This window comes from Mandrillus leucophaeus, unplaced genomic scaffold (genome assembly GCF_000951045.1).
Source record: "Mandrillus leucophaeus isolate KB7577 unplaced genomic scaffold, Mleu.le_1.0 Scaffold236, whole genome shotgun sequence".
In the NCBI taxonomy this organism is placed as follows: domain Eukaryota; kingdom Metazoa; phylum Chordata; class Mammalia; order Primates; family Cercopithecidae; genus Mandrillus; species Mandrillus leucophaeus.
Window position 1 is genome coordinate 5443422 of NW_012102432.1, and position 19802 is coordinate 5463223.

General features: G+C 36.3%; 1 protein-coding gene across 1 annotated transcript in view; it reads left to right on the top strand.

The window, feature by feature from the left end:
• Positions 1 to 19802, top strand: part of TOX (thymocyte selection-associated high mobility group box) — a 250895-nt gene that overhangs the window by 191380 nt on the left and 39713 nt on the right. Inside the window, exon 6 of the mRNA XM_011982191.1 lies at positions 13282 to 13563. Within this exon, the coding sequence (XP_011837581.1) occupies positions 13282 to 13563 (282 nt within the window). The remainder of the gene's footprint in view (positions 1 to 13281; positions 13564 to 19802) is intronic.

A 19802-nucleotide genomic window follows, 5' to 3' on the forward strand; every position in this document is an offset into this window, starting at 1 on the left:
CTTCTGATACCAGCTCTCATAACCCCAGCAAGCATCCATTTAGTCTTTTACTGTTAAAGTGAAAGGAAACTATTTTTTTAAGCAAACGATGTCTACTCAGTGCTCATGCCTCACAACGAATTTGTTCCAAGCTCCTTTTCCCTTTCAATTTTGTCTCAGAGAGTTATTAAGCTTTCACATAATTAAGCCATGATCCCCGTCTGGGCCCACAGTAAGACTTGTGCACTCTCCAATTTCTCTTACAGAGTGTTTTGCTTTCATTCTTCCCTTCTAGAAAACATACTTTACTAACACGTGAAAGGCACTGATTGACAAGTGAAACAATATAAAGAAAGGTTTTGATCAAAATGTTTGTCAGTCACTCTGTGAAAGCATAATTTATGTGGCAACATTTTTAGCTAATGAAATGAACATTGTAAAGCTCTAGATAAAAATGGCTACTGTTGCTATGCCCATAAATGTTTTTTAGGACCCAATGAAAAAACCCAAGTAATTTTTGAAACATTAGGCCCATATTTGGGGACTGGTGAAATGGTCTCTCTGCTAATATAGTATCAAATGGCAATGTATTTTTTATTTTTGTTTTTCGATTTCCTTCAGTTAAAACAACTTTATACTTCAGAATATATTCTGACATATAGTCTTGAAACTATAGACTAAGTCTAGTCATCCTAAGACTTACAGGACAATACACTTAGGAATCACATTGCTAATTCCCAAACAGAAGTCAAACTGTCAGATAGCTTTTAGTCACATTTTTTAAAGTATAATTTGATTGTACATTGAATTTTTGAGGTTTAAACTCATCATTAGAAGAAAGGCCACATGATTTTTTAATTTTTATTCAATTTTCTTTCACACTATCTTAGCTGTATCATTAGTTTTATGAAAATATAGCAGATATACTGACTGTCAAACAATTAGACCATGTGTCTAGTGTCAATTATATTGCTTCCAGAGTTAAATTCTGCTCATTTTCATTTTTCATGTATCTTCTGATGTTAAAAAAATTCTTAATTCTAAGTGATACTCACTGCAATTTTAATGCAATACAGACAGACTCTTTGTTGCAGCATTATTCTCTGCAATTCTATAGCAGTGCATTTTTGGTTATAGCAATGAATTCCCTTTGACTTGTATTACAGTATGTGTTCCAGGCTGTGAGATATTTGAGTACAGGGATAGTCTCATCTGTCTTTGTTTCTCCTAGGACCTCTCACAGAGGGAGGCACAGAGTAAGTGTTCAGTAAAAAAAAAAAAAAAAAAAAAGAAAGAAAGAAAAGAAATTAATTGAATTTCCTGCAAAAGGAATTAGTACATTAAATTCAGTCATTCTAGGTTCTAGCTGCATCCTCCCCTGTAAGCCCTTCCAAACATCTTTTGTTTAAAGAACAGCTAAAAACATCAGATCATACACTGGGTCAATAGTACAGTTTCATGTTTATGATACAGGCTTTGAGATCAGGCACCCTGTGACAAATTGCAGCTGACCCACTTACTGAATAACTGGAGAATGTCCTCTCTGTTACTTTGCGTCCCTCGTGGGTACCATGGCAGTGGTGACTGTAACAGTTTCACCTGGTTACTGTGAGTCCTAAATAGGGCAATTCATGGAAACTTCTTAGCACTGTGCTTAGTATATTAGGTGGGACCTGTCAGTATTTGATATTTTTAATAAGAGAACTTAAAACCACAGTTACCAAAGGCTAAGAATGGGCAGTTGAGGAAACTGATATGAGGACAGTTACCTGCTTGTGAGAGAGAGACCAGTTCAAATTAGTTGTGCTAAGTGTAGTCACTTGGAGAAATAGAGATTTAAAATGTGAAAGATGTATTTCCTATTTTTCAATAATACCTAAATTTATTTATGTCACTTGTCACACAGGGCTATAATCATGCAGGATTATGATTTTTTTAACACTTTAGACCATAATGATCTAATTTCAATGTATATTTGGTAGGTGTTAAACCAGTAAATGATAGATAATTCAAATTATTAACATTAGTGCCTTAAAATCAGTCACTATTAAAACCTAATTATTGGTTGAGAGGGCCTATGTTAGTGGACATGGAACTATCCCCCCAAAATGGAAGATATTTGTTCAAATTAAAATTAGAACATGTAGTTCATATATTCTAAATGAACATGTGTGCCTCTGTAATAATAACTTTATTATCACCAAGTTACAGGATAGAGTTTTAATTATGATCTTTATATCAGTAGAAGCCATGTATTTAGGATTAAAGACCTACTGCTTTAACTAGTCTAGTTAAAGACTATGGCTTGATACATTCTGGGCTCTAACTTTTATAAAAACCAGAGAATACTTCTAATAACACTTTTCTAATTTCATGGTTCAGTGCACAGTCAGTAAAGATTTAAATAATTCAGAAAGAAAGCCTATTCTCCTTCTTTATTAGAAGTTTGAGTCAGGCAAATTCTTTGACATTTAATAGGTTTTTAACCCTTTTAATAACTTTTTATAATGAAATTTATTGGCTGTTGTTTTAAAGAAAGCGTTATTATATCAGCATGAATAGCAGTCAGTAGTTTTTATGATTAGTTTTGAGACCTTGACCTTATGTGACTCAAAGTTTATAAAACCATAAATGAGTGAGTGATGTTAATATTAACTAAATCAGGTATACCTAGAAATATAGAGACTGGATATAACTACATCTATCCCATTATCTAACATGCTATAAAATATTGGCAGACAAATATTTGAATCTTGTAATTGTTTTAAAGGAGCTTAAGGTCACTTACAGAGTCAGACACTTTAAAATAGCTGAAAGACATTGTAATTTTCCTAGAATGATTTTTCCAAGTTATTAATACCATGCTCAAAAGGAGAGGATTTCCAGCCTTTTCCTATCTTGGTTTCATGCTATTTTAATGTTTTATAATGTATGATTTGAATGGATTATTGGATGATTTCCATAATAAAATACTAATGTAAAAATTGTACTTTTCTTCAAGTCTCCAATAAGTTGGGGCATACAAATATTCTGCACAGGGAAGCTGTCTGGCTCAAGTAGAATATAAGGTTTTAATTTTGCTTCTTAAGATGTATTTTTAAGCTGAATGTCGTGTGTATCTAATGATTTAAGTGCCTCTAAATGAAGTGAAATATCAGTGTTCTGAACTGATGTTAGGAAGTCAATATCCCACTTGACATCTCCATTTTTTGCAAGCATCCCATTAACATTCCAGTGGAAAAATATGAGAAAGCAACTTAAATTCCCAGGTTTAAATATGGTGTGAAGAAGCATTCTTGCTAACTCATGCTGCTATGAATACACGGAGGTAGTTCTAGTAAGTGATCCGCTACTGCCAGACGGCATGTCTCCCAGTACGTACCAATTGTCTTATTACTTAACCTACACTTCCAATCCATTCTTTTTATTTCAATGCACAAAATCCTTTGAAAGTGTTTTAGAAATAAAGCACATTATTCAGTACCTTCTCTGGACACATCAAAACAAAGGAGACGTGAGCAAACAGTAGCATGTTTGATGCACTTTTAGTATAAAATCATAGCCCCTTGTGAACAAAACACTGCCTACACTTTGTAGCACAGATGCGAAAGTCATGATCCATACAAATACAAATAAAAGGCTTCATTGATTCTAATCATAGGTAGACCTAGAGCACATTCATAAACTCCCCTTACCAGACATGTAATTTGTAGGAACTGCTAATTCAGATGTTTTGGGAACCAGAGGGTGGACCACATGATCCCCAGAGCTCTTTTAGACAGGACGGACCCTGTAGTCCAAGAGCCTCTCATGTCCTGCCATTATCTGCAATTATGAGAGATGCTCCTTGTCAAGTAAAAGTAAACTTTGCCCGTTGCCCATTTGCACATTTCCTTTATTTTTGCTGGGCAGGGAAGCCCTTTTCAGGGCTCACTGAAGCATGGTGTGTCAAACTTGGTAATATTGACGTTGATAGTTTAAGATTCACAGCAGGAGAAAAATGGCATTGGCATGAAGCAATCAGAAACGAGGTGGCTCAATCTGAGTAAAAAACATCTTTCCAACTGTGCAGTTAAAAGGCAACGCTATACCCCATAACCTCCCGGCCGAAGTTGTGATCCAAAGGAGAGATTATATGTACATAGTTGATGGAAAAGAATGCTGTCCTCTGAACTGGAATACCTTTTTATACGTTAAAATGTTTTTGAACTTTGTATCTACCAGTTAGCCTATTAGCCTTGATCAGGGAGCTATTAAAACCTAGGTTATAAGTTCAACCTTTATCTGTGCTGTTGACTTTCTCTCAGTGAAACCCTGTGCTCTGTGACTATAAGCTGCCCTGCTTATCCCAGGGAAGGTCCCCACAGATACAAGCTTTTGGCTGCCAGAATGTTTGGTCATAATTATGTCAGTGGCTCACCAGGGACCAGAACTGGTCAGGGAAAGCAACTCAAGGATAATAACCAAAGAGAGCCATCAGCACGAGCAGCAATCACAAAAATGAATTCATTTGTGATAAAACACATTCATAGTCCTTATCTTAGTTAATCCGCACAGTCATGTTTTAAGGAAGCATTTAAGGTCAGTATGCTCCTCTCCTATTTGTCTCCTTAAAACATATCACTGTCCTAGCATATTTATTGTGTTGTCTGCCTCTTCCACTAGGAAGTGAGCTGCATCAGGGCACGATTTCCGACTACATGGTCACCACTGTAGACTAGGTACCTAAGACAGTGCCTGGCACATAGCAGGCACTCAGTAAATATTTGTTGGTGAAAAATTATCCTCTTTTTACGAGGTGAAAAATGGGGGTTAAAGAAGTTGAAAGTAAGACAGCTCATTAGAAACAGTGGCAGCTAGGTGTCATGAACAGGGCTGCCTCCACAATAGCACACAGCCTCCCTCTCCTCTAGGGAAAGGGAAAAAATCAAATTAAATGGAGTAAAATTGCTTTTCCAGTTGTTTATTAATATAAATCCAGATGCATACACTAGGGCAATTAAGACATTTCTTTCTGGATCTGCTGGATGTGGCAGCAATTGAAGTGGGGTTCTGCAGAGGAGGCCAGGCAAGGGCACTAAGGGCGTTAAGAGGTTCAGGGCCCACTTTCTCTCTGTCCCTTGCTGCTCTTCAATATCTGATCTTTGGTTCATCCCTGGGAGAGGATGTACAAACAAGCAAACACCAAAACTGGTGACATGGTTTTTAGCCAGTGCGATTTTTAGCCATCACTTTTAAGACTCATCAGTGATGTTTTCCTCTGAACCCACCAAATTCCTTGAGTAATAAGGGGCCCATTCGTGGAAGAAGCCACAATGGGGAGACCACAGTGTGAAGGAGTATGATGGTCAGGTAATGTAGAAGTCGGGCAGTGTGAGCACTGGTTTCTGAGGCAGTTTTAATCTTCCCTGAAGATGGTGGTTCTAGAGAGTGCTATGGCTGTCCATTTGGCAACTGTCTAATAAATTATGCTCAGGGTTCTTACTTTCCTGTGATCAATTGTTTCATAATGACGAATTACCCTTACTAAACTGCAAGTACTCTGTTGTAGCATACTGTAAAGAAAGCTGAACCCTACCTGTTGCTATTGTCTTTTGAAAGAAAAGCAAAGATTCCAAATATTAAATACAAAAATAGTTTTGTTTATGGAAATGCAGAGTTGAAATCACGTTATTCTAAATTAAAATACTGAGGATAAAAATACATTTTTATAAAAATGTCCAACCTTTCTTTTGAACCTCACTTTTCTCAATCTTTAAAAATATAGCAAGTTCTGTTCATGTGTATTTTTCCAAATTTTCCCTCTTTCATTGTTAATTATCAGTGTTCAGTGCAACTAATTGAAGTCTAATAGCAAAAATCTTAACATAAAGTTTATTTAAAGTACACATTTCTAAATAATAAATAGATCACAAGAAGGTCACATAAAAACGATTTATTTAATGTGTTTGGACAACAAATAATTAAGCTCTCTCTTGGAAATGCATTTAGGAAAATAATAAATAAATTTTGATTATTAAATTTCCCCACACATTTATTCTGGTGTATACATTTACATATTAATTGAATCCCTGGCAAAAATATGTAATCAAATTGGGGACTTAAATAATATCAACATTTACATTCTTCTCATCGACTCTTAGAGTGCATTATTCCTAAGAAAAATGAAACTGCTTTGCCTTCCTGCCCTAATTAATCATGCAGGCCTGCATGGACAACCAAGAGCAAGGCTCAGAAGTTTTTCTTTAGGTGCTAAGAACCGTGTGTGTTTGATAGTGTGTATAAAAGGAACCAAGAGGAAGCACTTGTCACAGCTAAAGCCAGCAGGATCTCCTTATTGCCCTGGGGAAAGCACTCCACACAGCTCAGGATGTCAAATGCTGACAGACAGGGGTAAATGGACGGGCTTCAGAGATTCCTCACGTTCTCCTGCTCCTGCTGCAACTGGCAGCCTTCCAGGCCTTGCCTGCAAAGACCACAGAAAGCAGCAGCTGGTGAGCCACATTAGCAAATAAGGCCTCAGGGCTACCCATGTTCCAGCGCTCTGTGCACCAACTGCTGTTCACTCTAACAGCTGGATCAGAGCAGAGCCAGCGAGGCGGTGGTGCAGTTTTATGTGTACAACTGTTTTGATATAGATTGTCTGCTAGAGGCAGAGATAATGATAGCTTTCAAGGCTGGCATGTTGGATGGGGAAGGATGCAGATATTTGAAGGAGGAATACAGACTCTGGAAGGATTGTGAAGCACATAGAGTTTTAAACACTGAAAGGCAGGCCCTCCGTCATTCTGGTGCCATTTAAGTATGTGATTTTAACACCATTTCATCACTAACATGACTAATGTTATTCCAAGGATTTTTTTTTTTCCCTATTCCAGTTACACCAAAATCTTACTCATTTTTTAAAAATAATAACCTGAGATGAGCAACAAGGTTTTTTTTTCTTCTTTTCCTTTTCAAAGAAAATCCAAGGGACCAGTCATGGTGGCTCACACCTGTAATCCCAACACTTTGGGAAGCCAAGGTGGGTGGATCACCTGAGGTCAAGAGTTCGAGACCAGCCTGACCAACATGGTGAAACCGCGTCTTTACTAAAAAATACAACAATTAGCTAGGTGTGGTGGCACATGCCTGTAATCCCAACTACTCAAGAGGCTGAGGCAGGAGAATCGCTTGAGCCTGGGAGGCGGAGGTTGCAGTGAGCCAATGTTGTGCAATTGCACTCCAGCCTGTGTGACAGAGTAAGAGTCCATGTCAAAGAAGAAAAAAAAGAAAGAAAGAAAATCAAAGGAAATAAAGTGAAAACATATGCTGAAATATGTAGCTATTATTGTGCCTCATGTTTCCACCTTGAGCTCTGTCCTCAACATGGCACTCTTCAGCTCTAGGTAACCAGGCAAGGGGAGAAAGGAACATGGCCTTAGCATCAAGGCAGGTCATGTGGGACAATACATGACTTCTGCTTTGGCTTCCTAATTGATTTTAATGGAACTTTTGTTTTGCATTAATTGGAAAAATTGAAATTTCCTCTTCATCATTATAATACCCCTTCATTATTTTAATTGACATTGGTCATCAATAGCGTTTTTAGGAAACAGATCTGATTTCCAAAAAAGTGAAATCTAGCACCCATTTTCAAATGGACATAGTTTTGCAAATGGTGAGATAAATATTAAGAGTCACTCAACACTAAAATGCCAGTGACATGTAGGACATTTTGCCAAGAAAATATGAAGTTCATTAGGCTTGAAAATAAACAAAATGAGAAACACACACGTGAGAAATTACCTTTGAGACATTTGAGCCCTAGAATTTAGCAAATGAAGTTCCCAAAAGATCAAGGATTTATGACAACTACTTCTGTGAAACTGGCATCATCAATCCTAATTGTACCAGACCTAAACAACTATTCAGTGTAACTCAAGAAATATGTATTGAGTTCCTACTACGTGCCAAGATCTGTTCTAGATACTAGGGCTATAATGGTGAACAAAATAAATTCTCTCCCAGCTTTTTTTTTTTTTTTTTTTTTTTTTTGAGACAGAGTTTTTTGCTCTTGTTGCCCAGGCTGGAGTGCAATGGCGCGATCTCAGCTCACTGCAACCTCCTAGGGTGTATCAGTTAGGATTATGTTGGGCTGCCTATAACAGAAAACCCCAAATGGCAGTGATTCTGCAATGACAGACATTTACTTCCCTTTCACTCCCACTGTAAGTAAGTTGTCCAGGTTCCAGAATAATCACACCCTCAGGCTCCTTTCTTGTGCCTTCAGCGTCCTTATGGTGCCATGTCTTGGTCCAAGACATTTTCCCTAGCTCTCTCCATCATCTCCACGTTTTTGCCAGCAGGAACTAGAAAAAAACAAAGGAAGGTGAGCCCCTCCCTTCAACGAGACTTCTTGCAAGCACCACACAAGGATTCCGCTTACATTTTATTGTCACAGGGCCTTGCATAGCTGCAAAGGAAGCTACAAATGTCCTCCTTGAGCCAGCTAGAGGGGCCCATTTTTCAGCACAAAAGGAAAATGAGTGTAGGAGGGTAGCTTGAGGTTTCTGCCACTAAGGGAAACGGACATTAATCAAATCTTTTCATCTTGTGACTAAGAAGTTCCCAGGAAAAAAGAAAAATCATCAGACTGGTTAAATTCAGTTTATACTGATGAATTCATTCCCTTAGTTACACACTGACACAGCAAATATTTTTGAATATTTAGAATACCATTTAACTAAAAGATATCTCAAGAGGGATTGAAAAATGCATTAGTCATGAACTAATCAAGAAGATTACTATCTAGAAGGTAGATACAATACACATCAGAGAAATAAATTTTAAAGTGGTATCCCATAAAGAAAGTATAAACAAAATGCTTTGGCAGTTCAGAATCAGAAGGTTCTTGGAACTTTATAGGTAAGCTGACTTTTGAACTTGACTTTAACATATATTTAGGGTTTGGATATATGAAGATGGTAAAGGCATCATGGAATTGTGGGAAAAGTACAAGTATGTAAAAAAAAGTATATTTCATTTTTACTTCAGTCTTTGCTAATAGAAAGATCTGAGATCATTTAACCTCTCTGTGGGCTTGTGCAAAGCAGCTCTTCCTACATGGCTCCCTCAAAGGGAAGTTATAAGGATCAATAAGTAAAAGTACTGGGCAAACCACAAATCACTGAGCAAACTATGGGGGTTTTTCCCCTCTTTTTAACAACTTTACACAGCAAATTCTCGGAAAATGGTAATTGAATAATGACAGAGCAGCGTAAACAAAGACACATGATTAAGGGAGAGAGATTTAGGTAAAAAAGAAGCAATTAATTGGGTTTGACTGAACAATAGAGTAGATGAGGGATGGTTATAGGGCGTGAGTTTCATTTGGAACGTTTCGTGTCATGCTGAAGAGTTTGGATTTAATTTGGGGGACAGATGTCATTGGAGAATTGTTGAGCCCATGGCTCATGAAGATTAATTTTGTACCACTCTTTGGGGTAGATGTAAAGAGACCGATTTTAGTTAAGCAGCTATTGCAAGTGAAAAGGTAATGAAGGCCTAGATAGATGAATGGGTGTGGAAATGGGTGGAAGGGCAGATGGAAATAATTGATGTTTTAGGGTAAACCCAACAGAACTCACAAGAGTTTGGTAGAAAAGGAAAGAGTCAAAAATGACGGCAACATTTTGAGTAGAGGTGACAAGGAAGATGAAGGTGTCATCAGCAGATATTGGTCAGACAGAAAAAAAAATAGGTTGGAGAAAGAAAACTTTGTTCACATTTCTAGCAAGAGTGATGTTCAAGTAGTAATGTCTCACAAGCAGTTGCAGAATTAGGCTTGGAATTTGGGTCAGAATTGTACATTTTAGTTTAGAACATTTCCCATTAATAAAACCGTGGCAAATTTTATCTGGGTGGAAGAAATGTGACTCAGAATAACATGTTAAGGAATCACTTAGAGGTGGGGTGTTGTAGAAAAAAGAGAAGTCAGTGAAGGAGTTGAGAAGAATCAGAACAACCGTTGCAATTCAGCATGACTTAAGTGAATTGTTCAAAATATATTTAAAATATTGGTGATTAACAGGAAATAATATTCTGCTACTTCAGGGTTTGTATTTGACATGATGTAGCTGTAGTCAATCAATACCTTTACAGCAGGAAACCAATAATCAAAACATTAGCTTATTTGCATGATCTAACAAATTATTCATATTTTCAGTAATCAAACTTTATCGAGTTTAATTTTCCCCATATTATACATTAGGCAGTGATTAATACTGAAATGCCTTTCAGGAAAATAAGGTAAATGGAAATACTCCTCCTAATTCAGAAATGTTGCCGTGGATGTTAAGATCCCACTGTTTGTAAGTGCATCTGAGGACTGAAGATACAGATATGCTCCCTCATTTGTGCTTGCCATGCTCCACACAGGAAAAGTGTGCTTTGAGTTGGTATTCAAGCTGTCTGCCTGACCTTAACACCACTGGTGACAGGATACGTTGAACTAATGGTGAGACTGTGGAACGAGAGGTACCCTCTTGAGTACTTCACCTTCCTTTCCCGAATTGATACTTGACTCTTCCATAGCCACACCCACCTTCTTCTCCTTCCAGTGCAAGGGTGGGAATGCAGATTTTAGTGCCCAGAGATCTACCCACTACACAAATTAACATGAGAAAACATCTTCGAAGATTGCAAGACAGTGGAGGAGAGGTGGTGTGATAAAGTGAAGATTGCTTCAAGCTTTTGGAACACTTTTAGTTGTAGTCATAAATCTGGAACTCCATATGAAAATTAATTTAGAAACCATCCTCTCTGATATATTAAAACCACAAGATTTCTGAAAGGATGAGAAGAAATGGGCTCAAAACAGATATGTTACAGACTGTATGTGTTTTGTAACTTGGGATTTATGTGAAGGAGAAATAAAAATAGCAATTAGTTACATACTTTTAGAAAGATCATTTAGTTGAAGTATGATTTTGCTAGTAAATGCTTTTCATTTACAAGGCTATAAAGCATATAAGTTGGAATATGCACAGTAGTGCTTTATTTGGTGGCGGGTTGGGAAAGAAGACTGCCCGTTGTAGGATAGTGTCCACTTACGGATATCCATTACTCTGTGCCCATAGTGGGAGCTGTTCTACATGCTAAAGGTCTAAAAACATATAGGACTTGAGGACTTTTGAGAGTAGGCCTGAAAAGAAATTTAGTATACACTGTCTCTTCTGTGTAGTTTCAAAAGTCAGTCCTAATTTTCATGGTACTCTCTGTCCTTGGCACAACTTTAAGGATATCCGTGAAAGCTAGTACTGCTTCATAAAGAAGATCAGATTGTAGAAGTTACATGTACATCTAAGAAGAGGCAACAACCATTTTAGTAAATGTGACTGAAGGCAACATGAATGGGCTAGATGAAACCATGATTGATTTGGGTAGACAACATTTGAAAAGGTATTTTTAATTATCTTTAACTGTAATCTTTTTTATGGAATATGTAAAATGTTGAATCAGCTGCTTAATACAGTGGGAAGTATCAAAGACTGGAATTAGGAGAGGTGGGTTTTATCTTTGGTTTTGGTCAAGTCATTTGATCTCTTTGGGTTTTACTCCTTCATTTATTCATTTATAATTATTTATATCCTTATTCCACAAACATTCAACAAGCTTGCACTATCATCACCTATCATCACCCCCTCCCAGTGTTCCTCTTCCATAGACCGACAGTGTCACCAAGAGCCTTTGCAGCTCTCGCATGTACCATTGAATAGTAAAAGCTGCTTTATGAGGGACATCACAGAAGGGAGAATCCTGAACTACTTTGGAAGGATTGGAGGAATACAGTTTGGATAATGGAAAAAATGTTGGTTCAGACTTAGAAAAGGCAGGTACAAATCATGAGGCCAGCTGGAGGTCTAGGATACCTTGAACTGTGCCTGAAGACTGAGAAGTAACCAAAGTTGGAAAGGATCTAAAGGAGTGAAATTGACTAATAAGAGACCTCATGGTGGAGGCAATAAATGTGTACCAGAGAAGAACACAGGGCACATATGGGGACTCTGGACAGCCTCAATTTTAGTTTTAGGTGAATCTAACTAGATTGGTAAAATGACTAGAGGGAAAATGGTAGAAAATGATTTTATTATCATAAAAACAAAAACAAGAACCTATGACTAGGTTACTTAATTTGCCTTCACAATATTTTCATGTCACAACAACATTTGCAGACAGGTCATTGCCAAACATCTGACACTTTGTGGGATTTTCTTTTCTAATGAAACAGAATAAGATAACATTATTCCTTTTTCACTTCCAACGTGTAACTTTAACCATAGATCTTTTTTCCCCACAGTCTTCTTGTTTTTCTCTCTTGTTTTGTGTGTTCTCTACCTGCCTGAATTCCTCAACCCCCCTTGGGATGAAAAGACTGAGCTGCTCCTATAAGCACCATGAAATAGTCTCCATTATTTTAAGTTTGAAAATACCAGAGAAATGTTAAGTGAAATTCTCCATACTCCTCTTATACAACACATTTGACCTCTAGATACCTTAAGAGCTTCATCCTCCAATGCTTTTAATTCTAATCCTTGCAGAGACAAAATTCATTGCTTGAATTACAAGAGTGAGTCTCATTAAGGCTAAAAACCAGTGACTCAGATAGCATAATGGATTAATATGTTGACCTTGCAATTTTAGAGCTTTACTTTCAAGTCTGACTGTGTAGTCATTTCAATAGTCAATCAATTGGTTAATACCAGCCTATCAGTGTTTTGAATCTGGTAGCTAGGAGATCATTTTGGCTAGTAATACCCTGTAAAACTTTAAACTGAGTACAAGAGTACACTTATTAACTCCCAAAGCCTTTCTTAAATGATCAAGATAAAACAAACAGGGTTTAACGAATTGCTGTGAATGTTGTAATCACTAATAATTGAATAATTTTGACAGACACTCTAATGAGCATCAGCATCTTGAAATTTACATTATATAAATATGATCATGATATAATATACAAATACATATATAAATAATATATTTCTATATTTCACTAGCATAGAAAGACTGTAAATCCAATTAATCACATCTCAAGTAATGAAGTATGATCATAGCTACCTGAATTCTCAAATTCTATTCTTTTGGTAGTCTTATGCTATCCTCTAGGGTGATACATACTTTTAGGATTATTTTACCCCGATAAAATAAATGTGTATGTGACTCAGCAGAACATCTGGAAATCTAAAGAATTATTACTTTTTTGCCCAAAACATGTTTTGAAAATTACTCCTTTCCTATTTATTTATTTATTTATTGTAGATGCCAGATATACGAAACCCAGAAGGAGCTCAATACAGTTCCCATCCTCAGATGGCAGCCATGAGACCAAGGGGCCAGCCTGCAGACATCAGGCAGCAGCCAGGAATGATGCCACATGGCCAACTGACTACCATTAACCAGTCACAGCTAAGTGCTCAACTTGGTTTGAATATGGGAGGAAGCAATGTTCCCCACAACTCACCATCTCCGCCTGGAAGCAAGTCTGCAACTCCTTCACCATCCAGTTCAGTGCATGAAGATGAAGGCGATGATACCTCTAAGGTATGAATAAGTTATTTTTAGGACCTATAGGAGACCATTCTTAGGTACCTTCTTTGACCTGTGCTGGGTACAAGTTTGTATCGTCCAAGTGAAACATTGGTGGGAGACACCTGCTTTGTTAATGAAGCATGAGGTTACAAACAAACTGGATTAAACCATCTTCTTGTCCAATTACACTTTAAAGTCCCTGAGAAATCCTTTAAATATAGATGTGTTAAGCATAAAAGTTGTTTGCGCCTACAAAAGTTCGGGCCTGTATAGTCAATGTACCATTTTAAGAAGGCAGTATACTGGGGTACAATGAAGGGTGGGTGTGTGTGTGTGTGTGTGTGTGTGTGAGAGAGAGAGAGAGAGAGAGGAGATGTTTGGTGATGATGTTAGATGAAACCTTTGTGGCCACCTGACCCAACCATTTCAAATTGAGGATGTGGAAAGTAAGTGCCAGGGATACTAGATGACTCCATTCCTCGTTGATTCATTGAATATCTTTTGTTAACTCCTTGCCAGTATGGTTATTTGTGTGTCTGTCGCCAGCAGAGTCATTCTTTTAAGTTATCTGAATAAGAAGATGGGTTTTATGTCAGCCACCTTTTTTTCTTTTTACCATTGTGAGAATTTTGTTTTTGGAAAATTAAACTATAAACATGCTACCAAAAGCAGCACTGTGCAATCCTGATATACATGGTTAACTTTCTAGTAACTCTGCTAATTTTTTTCAGTCCAGATAAATAGTGATTCATCACTTTATTTAGCCTGATGACAAAGATAAGATAGCTGCATTGACTATATTTTCCTATTTTTTTGTATTCTTGATGTTCTGGCATTTGGAGCCTTAATCCTGGAAATTCAGAGCTAGCTAATTTTTAGAAATTGCAAACGACACTCCTGCTAGCCCCCTTTCTGTATACATGCCAACAATTCACAGCTGCATCCCAAACATCTCCTTTAAAAATTCTCACATACCAAGCCAGTGTTCCCTCTGCCCTACATCACCCCTAGGCCAAGTGTCAGACAATTAGGGATCACTCCTTATAGCCCATAGCCCACCAAAGTTATTCAAACTATCCAGTCCTAGGCTTACTCAGCATGCCAGCCTGCTTTGCCCATTCCTGCCCACAAAATCCCCAGTAAAGGCTCGGGGCATGCTCTGTCTTCTCCCTCTTTCTGTCTCCTGACCAACCTGGGTAGTTCCCTATGTGGCCCTGTGTGCTATGCTGTGCTGTGCCTCCTCTTTTCAGGGATCTATGAGTGGAAACTTCTTCCTCACAATCATCATTTCCTTGTCTTCTGTCTTACCATACGTGACTGAAACAAATCCCAAGTACGTTTTAGAACAGCTGCAGAACCTAACACTGCCCAAGCCAGTCCCTCCATCCTTACCATCTCTCCCTGTTGTCAGTGAGTCAGCCTCTCATGAGTTAGGTGAAACAGCAGGAGGAGTCTAATTGATATTCATAAATAATTGACTGGGCTACTGAAAGCCTTGCCTTTAGCTGACCATTTCCAGGGCAATAATTTTCTTCAGAAAATACAGGTTATTCCAATGGCTCCAGGTACTCATTGGCTGTTAGATTACACCTAATGGCCAATGAGTACCTGAACCCAAATGTGAACACCAATAATTTGTTTGTGGACAGTGATTTAGATGTTGATTATGCATGAATAATTCAAGTCAATTTGCTAAACACAGATGATATGTACTTTATTGTAAGGGGAAAAATTAATGTACTCTCATAGTAAAGATCAATTTGTGTATCTGGATTGTGTCTTTATCAGTATTCATTCCTGACATTTCAGGAAATTAAATGCAAAATTAGTAACATCCTCTGACAGTAAATTGTATACTGCATTATTCCTAATTACAATAACATTTTTCACAGTCTTCCACTTATATGAGTAGAAGAATAGGTAGAAATCTGAAATTCATTAACATTCATGGGTTCTGCCATTTGCTATTAACCTGTTAGGTCCATATTTTATAATTTTGCTGAAGCATGAATTTACATGTTTCCATACTGATGTGAAACTTTGCCAGTGGGTGTCCTCTCCAATCATTCAATATCCACATCTTGAAATAATTTATATTCTTCATTAGTGGACTGTGTAAGCATTGCATAGTAAAATTCATATTCTATAATGATAGATTATTGAATTATCGATGCATGAAAGTTTAGGGATTGATTTCTAAGACTGCATCCATTAAAATGACTTTTCTATCTGCACAAACATTGACACAAAGTCATGTGAAGTTTAAGTGTATTTTCCATCTCAAGAAAAGTCACCCTTCATTCCAATTCTATACACTGTTCTTCACGTTGTCTCCAATTCAAATCCTCCTATTCATTTATTTGAGTTATATTATTATATTTATTTAAGCTAGAAAAATCCTCTGATGAAAATGTTAAAGCATTCTTCATTACAGTTAAGGATTAAACTGGATTTTTCCCTTTACATATGAGTAGGATTTATGTGGAATGTTGTAGTGCAACAGCTCCAGTTAAATGTGAAATAGCATTAAGTCAAAAAGATCATTTAAATCATTTCTAACAAGTGAACTAAAAAAGAATATTTAGTTCCACACCAGAAAAAGCTTTTAAAGCTTTCCTCTTAACACTTTGTGCTGTCTTTAAGCAATTACATATTGATTCCAGCTCATCTAATTGAACAATTAAATGAAATAATTCTGTTTTGACAGAGAGGAATATTGTAAATACATCAGTAAAATAAATTATCACCTTATAAACACTATCCGTGATTTTGATTGCTAGGAAACTGTGTTGACAGCCTTAAGTCATAAATGAGACACAGTAAAGCATCAAAGAAACACAAACTTAGGCAGCTTGCGATTCTAAGCCTGTAATCCCGTATTTGTAATATAAGAGATACTTTAAGGCACAAAAAGTATCTGGCATTACACGTATATTTTTGGCACAGTTTTCTCTTTAAGGAAATTATGGGTTAAGAATCACATTATATATTTTTCTATCCTTTTACTTTCTGCTTTTGTGTTGAAAATATCCATGTTTTATCTGACTGTCTCTTATAAATGTCATGTAGTTAAATGAGCTTTTACTTTAAAATGAAACCTTTACTACATTTACATTAATATAAATATGAAAATGGCTTATTTTTCTAAGTATGTTGCTTTCTGTTTATGCTGCAAATATTTTATGTTTCTTTTTTTCCTCATCTTCTTTAAGATTGCTCTTATTTTTCTCATTACATTATTTCCCGTTTTGAGATTAGAGATTTTATATTCTTTCTCTTCTTTCAGTAGCTGTCCCTGGAATACAACTATATAAAAGTCTAAAATTTACCAATATCTTTACCTTCTTTCTTAGATTACTTTAACTCCATACACCTTCTGTTCAGTTTTTACTGGGGGCTGTTATTGTTGTTCATTCTAACTATAGTTTAATTGAATTCTGTAGCTGAATAAACTTCATGAAACGCTATTTTAATTATTTTATGAAGTTATTTTTCCTTTGGATTTATTCACCTATATATTTTTTTCACCTGACATCTATTTCTTTATGCCTTTAAAATGTTCTTTCATGAAGGTCTGCAGGTAACATGCTTACCTTAAAAAACACATTTGCTGGGTATAGAATTCTAGATTGACAGTTATTTTCTTTCAGCATTTTGAAGATATTATATTATTCCACTGAATCCTTGTTTTCACTATTGCTTTTGAGGATTTACTGTCTTACTGTCTTTCCTTTGAAAGTAACCTGACTTTACTCTCTGACTGCTTTTGAGATCTTCCCTTGTCTTTGGTGTCCTGCAGCTTCACGGTGATATGTATGGGTTTCTTTGCATGCATTCTGATTGTAATCATTTCTGTCTGTCAGCAATTTGGGGGAAATTTTCGTTCCTTATTTTTTTCAGATACTGCCTCTATCCCATTCTTGCTCCCTTCTTATGCTGTTATTCTGAGGGGATGAATATTAGACTTTCTCCTTTCCACAACTTTTTCATATTTTCTATTTCCTTGCCCCTCTGTATTACATTCTGATTAACATATTTTCCAGTTCATAATTCTCTTTTCAGCTATACCTAATCTGAAATGGTCTATTGCAGTTTTAATCTCAAATATTTTATATTTTTAGTTTCATTTGGTTCCTTCTCAAATGAGTTTGGACTTCTTTTTTTAGTTGCTTGCTCTTTACCCATGTATTTAATCTCTTTTATTCTTTGAAGCATGTTAAACATATTTGTTTTATACCTTCTTTTGCTAATTTCAATACATGAAGTATTCTGAAGTCTGAATATGTTGGTTTTAACAGCTTGTTTCATTTTGCTTTTCATACTTTTGAAATGAGAATTAATATGTATTAGAACTTTGTAAGAATTCTTTTAGAGCTTGTTTAAAAGTGATTTCTCCGGGGATGATTTATATTTGTTTCTGCCACATATTTTGAACCATTACAATTAAGAACCACACTTGGCCTGAATTTTTTAGACCACCCACAAAGTGTATGTTCAGGCTACAAATCTTGCAAATGCTGGCTTTTGTTTGTGAATGAACACAAGAGATTTTGTTCCACTCTTCATTTGTATCAAAGTTCCAGAGCAGCCATTCTTGCATGTTCCAGTAGGTCACATACAAGGGAATGTTACTTCACCCTTGCACTGACAGTCTAATTCTTTTACCTCTTGATTTTAACAGGACCTCTCCCATTAAACATCTTGCTTTTGGCCAGGCATGGTGTTTGTCTTCTGTCTATTGCACTCTTAACTCAAATTCACACGAGGTTCAACAGAATCTTCAATATGAGAGTTGCCTTTAATACGCTGCGTCTTCTCTGAGTTCGCTTAGTTTTTGCCTTTAAGAGTTTGTGACTAATTTGCTAGTTCATCAATGCATGTGCTCTGCCACACTAGACAGAAGCAGAAGGTTTTTTTCTCAAAGCAAATAGGATAAATCACTAGAGCAGCAATTAAATAAGCCTTGAGAGTAGGAGTTTTTATTTACCACTGCTCTGAAGACAAGAAGACTCCTGGAATAAAGTAGAAATGAGGAACAGACAGGTTTCTACAAATATTAAGTGAAATCAAACAGTGTTAGAACCAAATGTCACGTCACTTTATCTAACTAGCAGTGGGACAGAATACTTAAAACTGGGACTTGGAAGTCTGGTATTTTCATCATTGAACTGTACTTATATTGTAACTGTTCACTTTATATAGTATAATGTGTATGATACTTTTAAAGAATTTATTAGACCACAGCAATTAAACTAATGTATGCCTCTTATTTATTTAAAATAAAAGTATCCTATTTGTTAAGGCTGAGCCTAATAAACTAGTTCAGGAGAAAATGATAAAATTTAGTCAGCCAGTTAGTACCTGATTCCAAATCATCTTTCCTGAAATTTATTCAAGTAATAATTATGCCAGGATATAGACATACCCTAGATGACTGAGCATACTTTATTCATTCATGGAATAAAAACAAAATGAGACTTAACATAGCCGCCTGGCATTTTATTCAGCGGGACCCCACCTCAACAGCTCGCCTTCTCTGTAAGCCTGTAAAAGCCCTCAATCCAAAAGAATAAGAAGTAAACATATTTCCCTACATCAGCAAATTTAGAAAAGACCAAGTGGATCTCATAAAATTGATAAACTTAACCAGTAGGTATATAAAATAACAACCAACCTTTTTTCTCACTTTAAAGTGATTTTTCTGGACATTAGCCCAAACTTCCTATTTCACATAAGGCCACTGAGTGCCTTTGCTGAACTCATTCAAAAGTCATACTCAGCTATGTTTGGCAGAATCAAAGATCCTTAAAAATGAAATTGCTTTACAAACTATGACACTGATACAATGCCCCACACTTGTGAATCATTTCAAAAGTATAGCACTTCATATGCATTTTTCTATAATTGATGTTTTGAGTCATAGAGCATATCGTTATTAAAGATAATAATAAACCCAATTGTAAAATGAAAGAAGTATTACAGCCTTGCTGATTTCACAGTAACTAGATGACTTACTTTCCATGCTTATTTGAATTTATTCTCATAAGGGGATTTTAGATGGCATAGTTTAGAAAAGAGAGAATGAATTTAAGTAGCAAAATTTTCACTCACTGAAACATCACAAAAAGTGCTGTTATATGCCCTGTTTCTATGGAGAGGAGTTTATAATATTTACTTTATATGATAAGAGTTATAAGTGGAGTTCTATGTTGTTTGTTCAGCCTATTATGCAGATGGTGCTTGATTAAAAT